This window comes from Barbatula barbatula (assembly GCF_947034865.1).
Source record: "Barbatula barbatula genome assembly, chromosome: 14".
NCBI classification, from domain to species: Eukaryota; Metazoa; Chordata; class Actinopteri; order Cypriniformes; family Nemacheilidae; genus Barbatula; species Barbatula barbatula.
Window position 1 is genome coordinate 4,760,427 of NC_136777.1, and position 12,690 is coordinate 4,773,116.

A 12,690-nucleotide genomic window follows, 5' to 3' on the forward strand; every position below is an offset into this window, starting at 1 on the left:
TTGGGCCCAAAGTGCCCATGGGTCTCTGTGTATATACATATGATGCAGTTCAAAAAAGCATTCATACAGAAACATCCAACAGGATTATGTGAGCACTGTGGACTAGAGGAGTCGGTAGAGCATGTTATTTGTGTTTGTCAGAAGTATAACAATGAGCGGGAAATAATGAAGAATGAGTTAAGAAAGAGGGGAATAGAAGAATTAAAACTGAAAGATGTGTTAACTAATGGAGTAGAACGTTTATTTCTGTATCTTAAAAGAACGGATTTAATTAAGATAATTTAATGCATATGTATATATACTTTTCCCCCCAAAACTCTGGGGCCATACTCCAACCATACTCCAACACAGTAGCTGGCGATAATGCACCTTTACGTTGGTGCCATCCGCCATAAACTGAAAAAGAAGAAGAAGCACTCATGCAACCGAAGCACTAGGGGGCGGTAATAAGGTTTAAACCATTTGAACTAGCTTCATGTCTAAGCGAAGGAGAAAAAAAACACTGCACACATGATCACAAGTGGGAAGATTTTACAGTTATTTATTACTTTTAAACGAAGCTTTTATGTGATATTGATTGAGCGAAAGAATGGATCATTTCAAGGGACCGTTAAAAAACGACTGCGAGGAGCTGCTGGGTCGTTTTCAGGCGACAGAGTCGGTTCGCTTCGAGCGCTTTTCAGCGATCTGGAAGGACATGAACTTCAGCAGCATCTTTTTGTAAGTTTGTAAAGACGTTTAAATGAATTACATAAGATCACTCACATAGACGATTAATGTAGTTGTATGTGTATCTTATATGATGTGGGGCAACTTTGTTCTCGAATGTGCTTGCTTCTGAATAAAAGTAAAAATGTAAAGCAAAAGGGTTTATGGATATCTTTCTCTTTGAAGTGATAAACCAGACCCAAAGGAGAGAAGACACTTTGCTCGTTTGGCTCTGTCTGTTGTGTCTCCGTACTTCCACCCACCCTACACCTTCCAGATCAGAGTGGGCTGTCTTTATCTTCTCTACGGCCTCTTCCATACGCAGCTCTGCACTCCCAAAGAAAAGGTGTACATGCCTTTTTTCTCTTACAGCCATGCTGTTTTGTTACTTTTTGCAATTATTGTAGTGTAAATTGTTAGAGCAGTTTTAAACCTTTCTTCTATCTGTTGTGTAGATCCGGATTGCTCTGAAGGACTGGAAGGATGTCATGCAATTTCAGCAGGATGCAGAGAACGCTCAACATCATGACGTGGTTTATATCTTTAAAAAGCTGATGTCCGATAAAGCTTTTCATTTCACAGCCATGCCGAAAATGGTAGGTTAATATGGCTCATCTTCATGTATCTAAAGTGCATGCAAGCATCAGTTATGCAATTATGGATCAATGCGATTTGATGTAACCAATTGTAGGGGATTTACAGTAAAAGACCCGTAGAACAGTTATGATGAATGAAGACAAGAAGTCAGGAATGCCATTAATAGAAGAAAATGTACTAAAGAAAAATAGTTTGTGGTTTTGCCAGCAGAAGTCAGGTTCAGCACTCTCAAGGAGTTCCACTGGCCGAGCTGCCTTTCATCCAAAAAGAAGTAGTTTTTTTAAGTTAACACAGTCAACTAACTACGTTACTACTTGGGTTAATCAAGCTCAGATGATTTGTTATCAATAGATAATCACTAAAACAAGAACACAAAGCTCTCAAACACTTCTGGAGTCATGAGACAGGACATATAGTCCTATAGATTAATAAAGATGACAGGCATATTAAGTGAGGTTGATACGGAGAAGGGGAGTGGCTTCGACCCACAACGGACATGCGAAAATCTAAAAATTCTGGTCCCTGTGGGAGGGGCTCTCCTTGTCCTCCATTCACAGGAAGGCATTGATGTCATCTCTGGTCAGCTCATTAAGTTAGTTGGCTCTGAGCATTAACAGCTGCTTCTCCTCCTTATGATAGGTTTCCTATCTAAAATTTGTAAAGACGTACTCTTAAGGTTTTTTTAAACAGCATGTGTTCACAGCTCTTTTGTCGGATGAAGAGAGAAGATGGAAAGGGGAAGAAAGTCTGTGAAGAGTTTGTTGATCCGCCAACACGAACCCAGGAACTCATCACCACAGATGTGCTAGAGGTGACCAAAATGCTCCACCAAAATATGACACATACAACGAAATCGTGATTAGCCTATAGAAACTACATTTCATTTGTGGTGGTATTGTGCAGAGGTTGTTGGTAAATGAAAAGACTTTCGGTTGACATGTATTTTTGTATGCTCTTTCCTTTTTTATCTGCAGGAACTTGTAAACGTGCATGAGCATTATGAGAATCTGAAGAAAGCTGTTTTCACAGATTCCGATCCGAACGTCAACCTTGTCGAACAGAACCTGGTCTCCAAACTAAATAATGCCATCCTCACTTATTCCAACTGGCAGGAGAATCATACCGTAGTGTGTTTATAACTTTATAAGTCTATATCTTTGTCCTATATGTATTGTGTGTCTGGATTTTATGTTGCTTTTTTTTTTTTTTTAGAAAGCTGAGCAGCTGGATGCTGGAGAGGGGCCTTCAAATCAAGACGTAAGAACCTTTCAAAGTTTTCGGCTCGCTCAGTTTATGCTGTTGCAATACTCCTATTTCACCAGTGGGTTTGCTATTCTTTAAATTGTTTCCTGTCCGCAGAGCTCCCGTAGAGCCCAGCTGTTAGCTTCAATCAAATCTAGATCATATGGACAAGTTATGGAGGTAAACAAATGTGCACATCATCACAAGAGAATGTTTAAATTATTTGTTTAAATAGTTACAGTAGCAATAAGCAAAATAAACAAAAGTAACAAACACATCTGGTTTGATTCTAACATTTCCATCATTTTTCTTCTAGGCCTCCAAGGCCCGACGTCACAGACAGTCACAGCTGGTCCTATCATCTGATGGAGATCACACATCTAACACCTCTTCAAAGAAGAAGAGACCACCATCTCTTAAAAATCGCACGCAGTTACGCTTCAAGATTCAAGGTGCCTTTCGTCCACTCAAATTTGTTTTAAAGATTTACATTTAGTCATTTAGCAGACGCTTTTATCCAAAGCGACTTACAGATGAGGAAACATTGGAAGCAATTAAAACAACACAGGCCACAAAATACATAAGTGCATCAAAATTAGTCCATTAAAGCCTAGAACAGTAAACAAAGCTAAGCACAGTATACAAAGTAAAATTTACATTTTACACAGTCCAAAACCAGCTCATTATAAAATTTGACAGCATAAAAATACAGCATTGCCGTCACATTTGAAAATGTATGGCATAAGCAAACATGAACATTTGTGATGCGGTGGAATATAATATTAAAACCCTTTTCGCTCTCAGTCAAATGCCTGTGCTAAATTAAAAGTAATCTGTACAGGGTTTAAAGAAGTCTTATATTAGCTCACAGCAAAAAATCAACAATGAACCAAATTGTATGAAGCACAGGTCTTTAATTAACTGTCAAATATAAACGTATTTAATGCATCACAGAAATAAAAAAATATTTCTCGCCATAAAAGGCCGCTGTGACAGATCATCAAGCTTAATATTGAGAAAATTTTGTTTAAATGTGCTGTAATTTAATAAGTTACATTTTAATAATTTATTTAAGTTAAAGTAACCTAAAACAAATGTTCCTTTGATTTTTTGAGCATATACTTTTTTACAATAGTTTGGGACTGGTTCTCAGAAATAGTTGTAGCAGGAGACAGCAGCATTATCGGCTACGTGAAGTGTAACTCGTATGAAAAAGTATACAAACACGGGGGCCACAAAATGGGCACTTCCAGCATGGAAGTATGTTGTTGCCAGTTTACAGTGCGATGTAAACGAATTGCTGTTTTCAAGCACTTAAAGGCTGATATAAAGCCTGTTTTCATTTACATTAGATGCACAAACACCATACTAGGCATTGTAAAGGCACTCACAATTTCCATTTTTCTCCAGGAACAGAGAGAGAGAAACTGACCAACGCAACCCGGCTCTGGAATTTGAGTAAAGTGAAAGAAGATAAGGTGACAGGTAAGCAAATGGGCGGGATTAAGTGGAACTAACCGATTAGAGGGCATGATTGATTTGAATCTTCCTTGTTTTTATTCCTCAGAGAAAAAAAAGCAATTCACATGGAGATCAAAACCATAAAGTGATGTCACATAGAAGTTCAGCGAAAGAACGAGGCTGGAGGATGAAATGAATGCAAATTTTATTAGGGTTGTGGTTTTTACATTTGAATGAAGGTTTGGTATCCAAATATAATGTGCAAGACAGGGAAAGATTTTACATCAGTTTTAGTGTTTGTGATGACAATGTGGCTTGTTGTATGGTGCATGATAAAAAAAAGATTGAAAATGTGCTTGAACAGTACCAGCATTCAGGCCATGAGATAAAAGAATTCCACTGTTCAGTATGCCATATGAATGTGTATAATTTTAACATGTTTTAGGTAGAAAATGTTTATAAGTGTTAATGTTTTGCACAAATGTAATATTTTAGTTTTTCCATTTTCATGTTCAATACACCGTTACAAACCGAGTGAGAGAAATAGAGTTGTGTGGTGTTTTCATGCCTTTGGTCCAGGGGCCTGTTTCATGAAAACGCTGGGTTTTCCGTTTCAGAATGTGTCAAACCAGAGAAAGCGGGGTAACTCAAGCCCGTTTCTAAAAGAGAGGTAACTTATACTCAGAGTCAGTAACCATAGTAACTTACTCTCGTAACCGAACCTGGTTGAGTTTATTATGATCTCTCCCTTTTAAAGCCCAAGTGGCGTGCCTCATTCATTCATCCATTAATACAGTCATTTCCTGTTGGAATCGATATCTTTATTACTTGTGTTCAGTTTCGTTCCACGAGAAGGACCCACCTACAGAGCTTCAAGGCTTTCCTTCACAGAACATACAGTAAGTAGCAGATGCCTCATCCCGGACGACTGGTCAGCATTTTTTATTGTTTTATTTATACACAAAACGTTGAGAATGTGAAGAAGATGTCACGCCATATGTTGCAGTGGCACCGCCCTCTTGGGAGGATCATACTCCACTGCTATTATTGTTTTGATATGTACCTTTGCTTGTTTTGTTTGATGTGTGGAGAAATATAAAGTGAAGGAACCAGGGGCTCTTCCTGAAAAACTCTGTGTAATGCTATACCAGTTTTTAACACAGCAGACTGACCTACCATAGTTATATTTCCTAAACAAACAAGAAAAACAAAACACTGCATTGAACGCACTAGCAGTGATCCTCCAACATTCAACACAGTGAAACTAAAAGTCTAGCTAGTATCACCATGGCAACGTCAGGTGAGCCCAGAATCGATGTGTAGACTATCGCCCTGCAAGGAAATAACATGATCCTGATAAATATTTGCAGGCTGTAAATGTTTATCAACTTTATGTTAGCATAATATTGTCTGAGCTCTTTTAAATAAACATCATTTAAATGTTTCTCTTTTGGGAATGGCTCTGTTTATTTTGAGTTTCAGATTAATTTCTTAATAAAGGTCCACCCATAGCTTTTAAGGCTGAGCTCTTATAAAAGCATCAGATCAAGAGCATCCTGCTTCAGTCTGATTCACTTTGGAAAGATGGATCCTTGTAAGTAAGCCTATAGGTAACTAACTGTATAGAATCTTAAATGTGCCTTTTCAGCTATTGACAAACAATGTACTATTCTTCCCCATTAATCTTCTTAGGTACAGTGATCGCGACAGGTGTAGGAGCAGGTAAAATTTCTAAAAACAATAATTTTTGCCACTTTAAAAGTAAAGAGTATGCAATTGATTTCCATCTAAGTCAGTAAGTAAATAATATTTCCATTCACAGCCGCAGCAGTTGCTGTAGCTCCTGCGGTTCTAGCGGCTGCTGGGTTTACTGCTGGAGGAATTGCTGCAGGTTCTGTTGCCTCCTCCATGATGTCACTTACAGCTGTGGCTCACGGAGGAGGGGTCGTAGCTGGATCTGTGGTAGCAGTTCTTCAATCCGTAGGTGAGTCAAAAATCAGCTTGGAACACTTTAACATTAAATTGCAATCTTGAAATAGTTGAAGTTGTGCACACAAGAAGTTAATCACACAAATGTTATTAAATTTTCACAGAGCTATCAAACTATTTTGACTCGTGTTTTTTTTTCAATTGACTTTTAGGTGCAGCAGGAATGGGTGCTGCAGGTCAAGCCGCTGTGGGGGCTGTGGGGGCTGCCGTGGGTGCAGCTGCAAGTATGGTTTGCAACAGCACTGTGTAACTACTTTGAATCCAAAATATACAATAAATAAGTACTTTCATAATCTCATTGACTGTCTCTTGTCTTGTGATTAAACATTCATTGGTGTGACCTATTAGATCAAGTAGACTATATTGTTTGTAAGTAACCGTTAATGTCTGCAATCTCATTTTTGCAATATAAAACATTTTTGATTCTCAGTTTACAAATTGATACAGTAATTATTAGTAAAGGTTTTTATAATTTCAACTATACTGCACTTCATGTGTATATTACTTTGTGTATATCTTTTTGCTTTCTTACGTTGACAAAGGCACAGTCTGATACATTAAATACTGCAAATTATAAACACTGTTTATGTACTTTCATTTCAGTCTGTATCCTCTATTAAATAATAGATAATGTATGACTCAAATAAGGGAGTGTGTGTGAAACATCCAAGACAAAAGACAAACATAGAAAGCATGAGTTTGAAAAAAGGCACATGCTAACCGTCCAACAGGTTTTCCTCCATATTCATCTTGGTTGTAGGATCAAACATTTATAGCCTCAAGCTGTTAAACTGTATTATTATTTTGAAACAATTGTCTTTTTGATAAACATTTTCTTCATTGACAAAATTATGAAGCTATATTTCAAAATCAGCTGCTCTCTATATGCCTTTTAATGTCATTTCAATGGCATGTTAGTCCTTAGTAATCCTCTGCTAACTATTTGTCTTTGGCTCATTTTAATATTTAACTGGTTTCAGTTTTGGTTCTAAGATTCACCTTCTGAGCTTTTAAGTCTCAACTTTCATGCCAAAGGTTTCATTTCAAGAGTATCTGGGGTTTGCAGATGGGTCCTTGTATGTATCCTCAAATAAAGCATGAGTTTACAATTTTAACATAAACATTTATTTACCAACTAAAAGTTTGGTTTCTTTTTTTATCTATCCAGTTATGTTGGTTGCTGCAGGTGTAGGAGTATGTCAAAGGATAAAAGTCTGCTATCTTTTGTTATTTATACCAATTTTCCATTTTCCCTTTTTAAATGATTTTACATTAATTCAAGTTTACGAAGTTTGCTACCAGTCAAAATTGAAAAAAGTTGAAGTGTTGAAGGTAAATTTTTTTATGGCGTACAACATGTTACATGCTACAAAAACACAGCAACAATAAACTAGGCAATAAATTCAAATTTCTGTCACGATGGTTCTTTTCTATAACACTGAATGTGGTAATAAGGATGATAAAGATTTGGTTATGCTTTAAAAACTTTCTTTATTGATAGACAAATATCGTCAAAGGACAAATTAATTACAGTGGGTACGGAAAGTATTCATGGACTCATGGCTGTATTAGATCAAAAGGGTGCTTCTACTAAATACTGAGCAAAGGGTCTGAATACTTAGGACCATGTGATATTTCAGTTTTTCTTTTTTAATAAATCTGCAAAAATGTCAACAATTCTGTGTTTTTCTGTCAATATGGGCTGCTGTGTGTACAGGAATGAGAATTTTTTTTACTTTTTACTTTATTCATTGCTATAGATATGATTTTAGCAAATGGCTGCAATATAACAAAAAAAGTAAAAAATTTAAGGGGCTCTGAATACTTTCCGTACCCACTGTATATATAAAAATAACTGGTGAGGTGTGAGAAAAAATCATCCTGAAAACATGCGGAGGCACAAAATGGAATTTGCCAACCTATTAAACAGGCATTTCTGCATATTTTCATGACATTTACAGCTGTGTTACTATTTTCAAATGAAAACTCAGTACAGTTGTCTCTCATAGGTCATATCCCCCGAAGATTTTTACTATAAAACAACAGCAAAGGAATGTTAAATGAATGGACACGTGAGAGAAGGAACAGTTTATAAATAAACTCTTAAGCATAAGCATGCAAAAGAGTCATTGGTAAACACTTCTGGTATTTCTCTACATTCCTAATGCTTAGTCAGACACTGTCACACAATTTTTTTTTTTGTCTCATTTGGCAGCAGTAACATCCACCAAATGACAACTTTAACATGATATTGTATCAGACAGAAAATACAAAAAGTGTTTGTCTATTGTTTGTCACTGGTGTTGAGTGTAGTTTTTCCATGTTAACATGTTTTTTAATGTTTTGGCCCCCATGATAAATGTATAAGTCAAACTACTTTGATTTGTTTTTATGTAATGTGCGCGTGCGTGTGTTCGGTTTCGTTTCACGAGAAGGACCCACCTACAGAGCTTAAAGCTTCCCATAACAGAACATCACGCCTCGTCTTCCAACAACCCAAAAGGGCACATGTGACACCCCTTTTCATCTCCCTCCACTGGCTACTGGTTGAAGCCTGTTTCAGATTCAAGTCACTGATGCTTGCCTACAGGACTATCACTGGATCTGCACCGGCATACTTTCACACCCTACTACACTCCTACACCCCATCAAGAACCCTGCGCTCAACAAACGAGTGGCGTTGCCTTCTCATAAGGGCATTAAATCACTACAGCTTTGAGTGTAGACAGCCTCTGGAAATGTAAAATGTAAGGACCGATCAAACGAGTTAAACCAGATGCTTTATTTAAAGATTGTATCTGAATTCCGTTGTTTTTTAGGTGCCGCTGGTATCCCTGTCGTCGTTCAGACTGTTATCGGTGCTGTCAGTGGTGGTGCGGCAGCTGCAATCTTGATATGATGTGCATGCAGGAGCCGTGTTGAAGTGAAAAATAATCTATCCTAATCTTAATTTAGATGATCTATTATATCAGTTTGTGATTTTGATTTACTAGTCATTTAATGCAAAACATTTTTAAAAGACGTTGATTATAACTGCAACGTGTAACTGGATTATAGTTAAAATAAATGTCTCTTGTGAATTTCTGACGAATGTCTATAAATGTCACTGAACAGTGCACACTGTAAACCATTGTTTAACTATGATATTCATGGACTCATGGCTGTATTAGATCAAAAGGGTGCTTCTACTAAATACTGAGCAAAGGGTCTGAATACTTAGGACCATGTGATATTTCAGTTTTTCTTTTTTAATAAATCTGCAAAAATGTCAACAATTCTGTGTTTTTCTGTCAATATGGGCTGCTGTGTGTACACGAATGAGAAAAAAATTAACTTTATTCATTGCTATAGATATGATTTTAGCAAATGGCTGCAATATAACAAAAAAGTAAAACATTTAAGGGGCTCTGAATACTTTCCATACCCACTGTATATATAAAAATAACTGGTGAGGTGTGAGAAGAAATCATCCTGAAAACATGCGGAGGCACAAAATGGAATTTGCCAACCTATTAAACAGGCATTTCTGCATATTTTCATGACATTTACAGCTGTGTTACTATTTTCAAATGAAAACTCAGTACAGTTGTCTCTCATAGGTCATATCCCCCGAAGATTTTTACTATAAAACAACAGCAAAGGAATGTAAAATGAATGGACACGTGAGAGAAGGAACAGTTTATAAATAAACTCTTAAGCATGCAAAAGAGTAATTCGTAAACACTTCTGGTATTTCTCTACATTCCTAATGCTTAGTCAGACACAGTCACACGAAAAAGTTTTTGTCTCTTTGGCAGCAGTAACATCCACCAAATGACAACCTTAACATGATATTTTATCAGACAGAAAATACAAAAAGTGTTTGTCTATTGTTTGTCACTGGTGTTGAGTGTAGTTTTTCCATGTTAACGTGTTTTTAATGTTTTGGCCCCCATGAGAAAATTATAAGTCAAACTACTTTGATTTGTTTTTATGTAATGTGCGCGTGTGTGTGTTCAGTTTCGTTTCACGAGAAGGACCCACCTACAGAGCTTAAAGCTTTCCATAACAGAACATCAGCAGTAGATGCTTCATCCCCGACGACGGGTCAGCATAAAAAATGCGTCTCTGTAAGTATTGTACTGCACTGCTGATTTTTTATCAAACGACTTCAGATGGTTCAAAACGCTGTGACACCCCTTTTCATCTCCCTCCACTGGCTACCGGTTGAAGCCTGTTTCAGATTCAAGTCCCTGATGCTTGCCTACAGGACTATCACTGGATCTGCACCGGCATACTTTCACACCCTACTACACTCCTACACCCCATCAAGTACCCTTAGATTTTAGATCAGTTTGTAATTTTGATTTACAATTTATAATTTATTTGTGGTTTGTTGTATGGTACATGATAAAAAAAGATTGAAAATTGAATTGAACAGTACCAGCATTCCGGCCATGAGATAAAATAATTCCACTGTTCAGTATGCCATATGAATGTGTATAATTTTAACATGTTTTAAGTATGTTTATAAGTGTTAATGTTTTGCACACCCTGTCATACTTTTGTCTTCTCTAATTTTCATGTTCAATACACAGTTACACAGAGTATGTCAAACCAGAGAAAGCGGGGTAGCTCAAGCCCGTTTCTAAAAGAGAGGTAACTTATACTCAGAACCATAGTAACTTACTCTGTGAACCTAACCTGGTCGGCAGCAGAGTTTATTATGATCTCCTCTCCCTTTTAAAGCCCAAGTGGTGTGCCTCATTCATTCATCCAATAATATAATCATTCAGTCTCAGTGACTAATGTCATATGTGATTTTATAGTGGATTCAAGAGTCTGCATTCATTCATAGGGATGCAGTTGGATTTCAGGAGAGCCATTTAGGACCCGAGTAGAATTTGTGACCCTCATAAATATTTGCTTACTGTACATGTTTAACATGACATTGTGGTGATTTGTTTTTACATTATGTTAGCATAATATTGCCTAAGCTCTTTTAAATAAACATCCTTTAAACCCTTTTTGAGTTTCAGATTCATTTCTTAATAAAGGTCCACCCATAGCTTTTAAGGCTGAGCTCTTATAAAAGCATCAGTTCAAGAGCATCCTGCTTCAGTCTGATTCACTTTGGAAAGATGGATCCTTGTAAGTAAGCCTATAGGTAACTAACTGTATAGAATCTTAAATGTGCCTTTTCAGCTATTGACAAACAATGTACTATTCTTCACCATTAATCTTCTTAGGTACAATTATCGCGACAGGTGTAGGAGCAGGTAAAATTTCTAAAAACAATCATTTTTGCCACTTTACACATAAAGAGTATGCATTTAATTTCCATCTAAGTCAGTAAGTAAATAATCTTTCCATTCACAGCCGCAGCATTAGTTGCAGCTCCTACGGTTCTAGCTGCTGCTGGGTTTACTGCTGTAGGAATTGCTGCAAATTATTTTGCCTCCTACATCACAGGTATGTAAAAAATCAGCTTAGAACATTTTAACATTAAATTGCAATCTTGAAATAGTTCAAGTTGTGCACACAAGAAGTTAATCACACAAATGCTATAAAAGTTTCACAGAGCTATCAAACGATTTTGACTCGTGTTTTTTTTTCAATTGACTATTAGGTGCAGCAGTAATGGGTGCTGCAGGTCAAGCCACTGTGGGGGGCGGCTTGGGTGCATTTGCAAATATGGTTTGCAACAGCACTGTGTAACTACTTTGAATCCAAAAATATACAATAAAAAACTACTTTCATAATCTCATTGACTGTCTCTTGTTTTGTGATTAAACGTTCCTTGGTGTGACCTATGAGATCAAGTAGACTATATTGTTTGTAAGTAACGGTTAATCCCTGCAATCTCATTTTTGCAATATAAAACATTTTTGATTCTCAGTTTACAAATTGATACAGTAATTATTAGTAAATGTTTTTATAATTTCAACTCTACTGCACTTCATGTGTATGTTACTTTGTGTATATCTTTTAGCTTTTTTTATGTTAACATCGACTTTCTCAATGATTTACCGCAAAGAAACTAATATAAAAGAGAAGCAATATTAGGTCTTGACAAGCATTATACGCAGTCAGACATATTAAATACTGCAAATTATAAACACTGTTTATGTACTTTCATTTCAGTCTGTATCCTCTTAAATAATAGATAATCCATGACTCAAATAAGGGAGTGTGTGGGAAACATCCAAGACAAAAGACAAACATAGAAAGCATGAGTTTGAAAAAAGGCAAATGCTGACCGCAGATGGTTAACATAACAAATCCAGTTATGTTGGTTGCTGCAGGTGTAGGAGAATGTCAAAGGATAACAGTTTGCCAGCTTTTGTTATTTATACTAATTTTCCATTTTCAATTTGAAAATGATTTTACATTAAGTCAAGTTTACTGAGTTTGCTACCAGTGAAAATTGAAAAGAGTAAGTTGAAATGTCTTGTAAAGCCAATGTAACATAATACAAAAAATTCAGCAACAATAAATTAAGCAATAAATTCAAAAGGTTTTTTTATTACTTTCACAATGGTTCTTTTCCATAACACTGAATGTGGTAATAAACATAATAAAGAGTTGGTTATGCTTAATAGTTATGTTTATTTATAGACTATATCAATTATATATAGCCTGCAAAAAAATAACTGGGGAGGTGTGAGAAAAAATCATCCTGAAAACATGCGGAGGCACAAAATGGAATTTGCC

At 36.4% G+C, this 12,690-nt stretch overlaps 2 protein-coding genes across 3 annotated transcripts; both read left to right on the plus strand.

Moving 5' to 3' along the window:
* Positions 1-419: 419 nt before the first annotated feature.
* Positions 420-5,452, plus strand: snapc1b (small nuclear RNA activating complex, polypeptide 1b). Of its 2 annotated transcripts, none has more exons than XM_079473468.1 (10): positions 420-720; positions 895-1,054; positions 1,164-1,304; positions 2,009-2,116; positions 2,280-2,432; positions 2,518-2,562; positions 2,665-2,727; positions 2,864-2,999; positions 3,958-4,032; positions 4,115-5,452. In XM_079473468.1, exons 1-10 carry the CDS (start codon positions 590-592, stop codon positions 4,150-4,152), a joined length of 1,050 nt encoding a protein of 349 aa, XP_079329594.1. In that variant the 5' UTR covers positions 420-589; the 3' UTR covers positions 4,153-5,452. The 2 variants fall into 2 exon arrangements, with proteins under 2 accessions (XP_079329594.1, XP_079329595.1); XM_079473469.1 differs by having other exon boundaries at positions 465-720; positions 2,280-2,429.
* An 11-nt stretch (positions 5,453-5,463) lies between these two features.
* LOC306903929 (uncharacterized protein) lies at positions 5,464-7,131 on the plus strand. Its single transcript, XM_079473472.1, has 4 exons — positions 5,464-5,602; positions 5,701-5,730; positions 5,831-5,992; positions 6,150-7,131. The coding sequence occupies exons 1-4, from the start codon at positions 5,593-5,595 to the stop codon at positions 6,245-6,247; spliced, it is 300 nt and encodes a 99-aa protein (XP_079329598.1). The 5' UTR covers positions 5,464-5,592; the 3' UTR covers positions 6,248-7,131.
* Positions 7,132-12,690: the final 5,559 nt, after the last annotated feature.

Bases quoted from the DNA above. Each gene is read 5' to 3' on its own strand.
- snapc1b (XM_079473468.1), top strand. From the start codon at position 590: ATGGATCATTTCAAGGGACCGTTAAAAAACGACTGCGAGGAGCTGCTG. The intron at 721-894 runs GTAAGTTTGTAA...TTCTCTTTGAAG, and splicing joins AACTTCAGCAGCATCTTTTT to TGATAAACCAGACCCAAAGG. The intron at 2,117-2,279 runs GTGACCAAAATG...TTTTATCTGCAG, and splicing joins TCACCACAGATGTGCTAGAG to GAACTTGTAAACGTGCATGA.
- LOC306903929 (XM_079473472.1), top strand. The intron at 5,731-5,830 runs GTAAAATTTCTA...TTCCATTCACAG, and splicing joins CGCGACAGGTGTAGGAGCAG to CCGCAGCAGTTGCTGTAGCT. The intron at 5,993-6,149 runs GTGAGTCAAAAA...ATTGACTTTTAG, and splicing joins AGCAGTTCTTCAATCCGTAG to GTGCAGCAGGAATGGGTGCT.